At 38.1% G+C, this 2,136-nt stretch overlaps 1 protein-coding gene across 1 annotated transcript in view; it reads left to right on the forward strand.

Moving 5' to 3' along the window:
• The first annotated feature begins 397 nt into the window (after positions 1 to 397).
• Positions 398 to 2,136, forward strand: part of LOC103601967 (serpin B4-like) — a 7,722-nt gene continuing 5,983 nt past the window's right edge. Inside the window, exons 1-2 of the mRNA XM_008586368.1 lie at positions 398 to 562; positions 1,100 to 1,165. Of these exons, the coding sequence (XP_008584590.1) occupies positions 398 to 562; positions 1,100 to 1,165 (231 nt within the window). The remainder of the gene's footprint in view (positions 563 to 1,099; positions 1,166 to 2,136) is intronic.

Below are 2,136 nucleotides of genomic sequence, written 5' to 3' on the forward strand. Positions count from 1 at the left end.
AAAGATGCCTCCTGAGAGCTGTCTGGATGTTATTCACAGAAATCTTCATCTTAGTGTGCATTATCAAGCCTTTCTATCTAGACCTAGTTCAGCCAGTGATGAAATAGAACATCATCATTTTAAAGATAAATATATACTGTTACTTGTTTACAAAAGTCTTTCAAAAATAGCAATTTTTTGAGTCTTCTAGTTATGAGATTAATACATGTACATTGTGTACATGTACATATACAGTCTTGAAAAGTAAGAAGAAAAACTTTAATTGCCAGAATTCCACAACCCAGATATGTCCTTTCCATTAATAAAATTTTATTGCAGAGCGATGCTCCATTCAGTGAAGTCATTCTAAAAGGAATCTGACTCTTTTCCAGGAGTTCCAGATCGCACCAAAGTCACCATGAATTCACTCAGTGAAGCAAACAACCGATTCGTGATTGATCTGTTCCAACAGTTGAGAAAAGAAAATGAGGACAACATCTTCTTTTCCCCTTTCAGCATCTTGTCAGCATTAGGGATGCTCTTATTAGGGGCCAGAGAAAATACTGCACTACAAATCAAGCAGGCAGGTGTCAGCTTCATTATGTTGATCTGTTTGCACTTTTCCCTTTGTCTCTTTGTCAGCGAGCATGCAGATGGCAACAGATCTGCTGGCCTGATGGATAGCACAAGGGGCTGAGCGGGCATTCCCGTGACTGTGTGAGCACAGAGCTGTGGGGGAGGCACACCCTTCCCAAATGTTTGCCCATCTGCTTCCTTGTGCCTCGGCTCCCTTTGGGAGCTGGACGGCCTCCTGCAACTTCCCAACAATCAGATGAATTTAAAATGGGAAGACTATGCTGGAAGCGATGTATTGACTTAAATCTCAGGGAAACTTTCACCATTAGATGTTTCCTCAGCGATGAATGAATGAGGATTCTTTGAAGTGGCTGGTGATAAACCAGCTGTGTTTTTTCAAGGAGCAAACTCTTACAATGAAGTTTTGGGGATTTTTCTCCATTTATTGTTTTTTTGTCTGGGTGTCTCATTTTCTTTTTGTTTCCTTTGATTTAGACAGATCTTTTGAGTAAAGTTTTCTTGTCCCCCGTCCTGTCTCTTCCAGGTCCTTCACTTTGATGCAGTCAATGAAGTCACAGAGAACACAACAGAAAGAGCTACAACATATCATGTGAGTCATAGAGCACTTCAGTCCAAAGAGCTTCAGCTACCTGAGAAGGTCATAGTTTAAACAGAAAATTTCACATAAACTGAGAAAAGGCTATTTTTAGGGGAAATCCTAGAAAAAAAAGTTGCAACATACAGAGTGACTTCACATTTCATGTAACATAATTATTATTTTCACATTTTTGTTTTACTGAGAGAAGGTCAGCATTGTACTCAAGAGCATACATCTGAGCCAGATAGGTTGGGTTCAAATCCCAGCTCTGCTCTTTGCAAATGATGAACATGGGAGAAATATTGCTCTGAATCACAGTGACCTCATCCCAAGGAACAAGGGATTAAGGAGAATCTGTCCCAATGCATACAAACACATGCAGACATTTATAATAGTGCCTGGCCTAGAGGAAGCCATAATAAATATTATTTATTATTATTATAAAACAACAACTACTGTAGTAATCACAATACTGTTGCTAAAATAAGTTAATTTTAATTAATTCATTAATGAGATCAAGAGGAATGACACAAGTCCAAGTATATTTTGGAAAATTATTGCTATGAGATATATTGGTTTAGATTCTTAATAGTGCAAAACTCTTAGCTAGCAAGTAGAAGGCTCTAGATTTAAACAGGCTCAGGTTCAAAACTTGGCTCTGTTAATTTATAGCTCCTTAGAGAGGTTAATTATCTGAGCTTTCTTGTTTTCATCTAAATTGGACTAAAGACTTAGAATTTCTGACGTGAAGCCCTTAGCTGAGTACCAGGTACACAATGGTCTTACATGCAGAGAATGACCATCACAAAGGAAAAGCCATAGATCACAGTCGATGTGTCTTAGGGGGTATAACAACAGGGCTTCATGTCATAACATATTTAAAATATCCGAACTTCAATATAATCATGTCCTTGATGGCTATTAGAAATGAAATATGGGTCTTGCCCTTAACAAACTTAAAGTTTATCTGGAAGCTGAGCAAT

Source organism: Galeopterus variegatus, unplaced genomic scaffold (assembly GCF_000696425.1).
Source record: "Galeopterus variegatus unplaced genomic scaffold, G_variegatus-3.0.2 Scaffold3964, whole genome shotgun sequence".
Taxonomy (NCBI): Eukaryota; Metazoa; Chordata; class Mammalia; order Dermoptera; family Cynocephalidae; genus Galeopterus; species Galeopterus variegatus.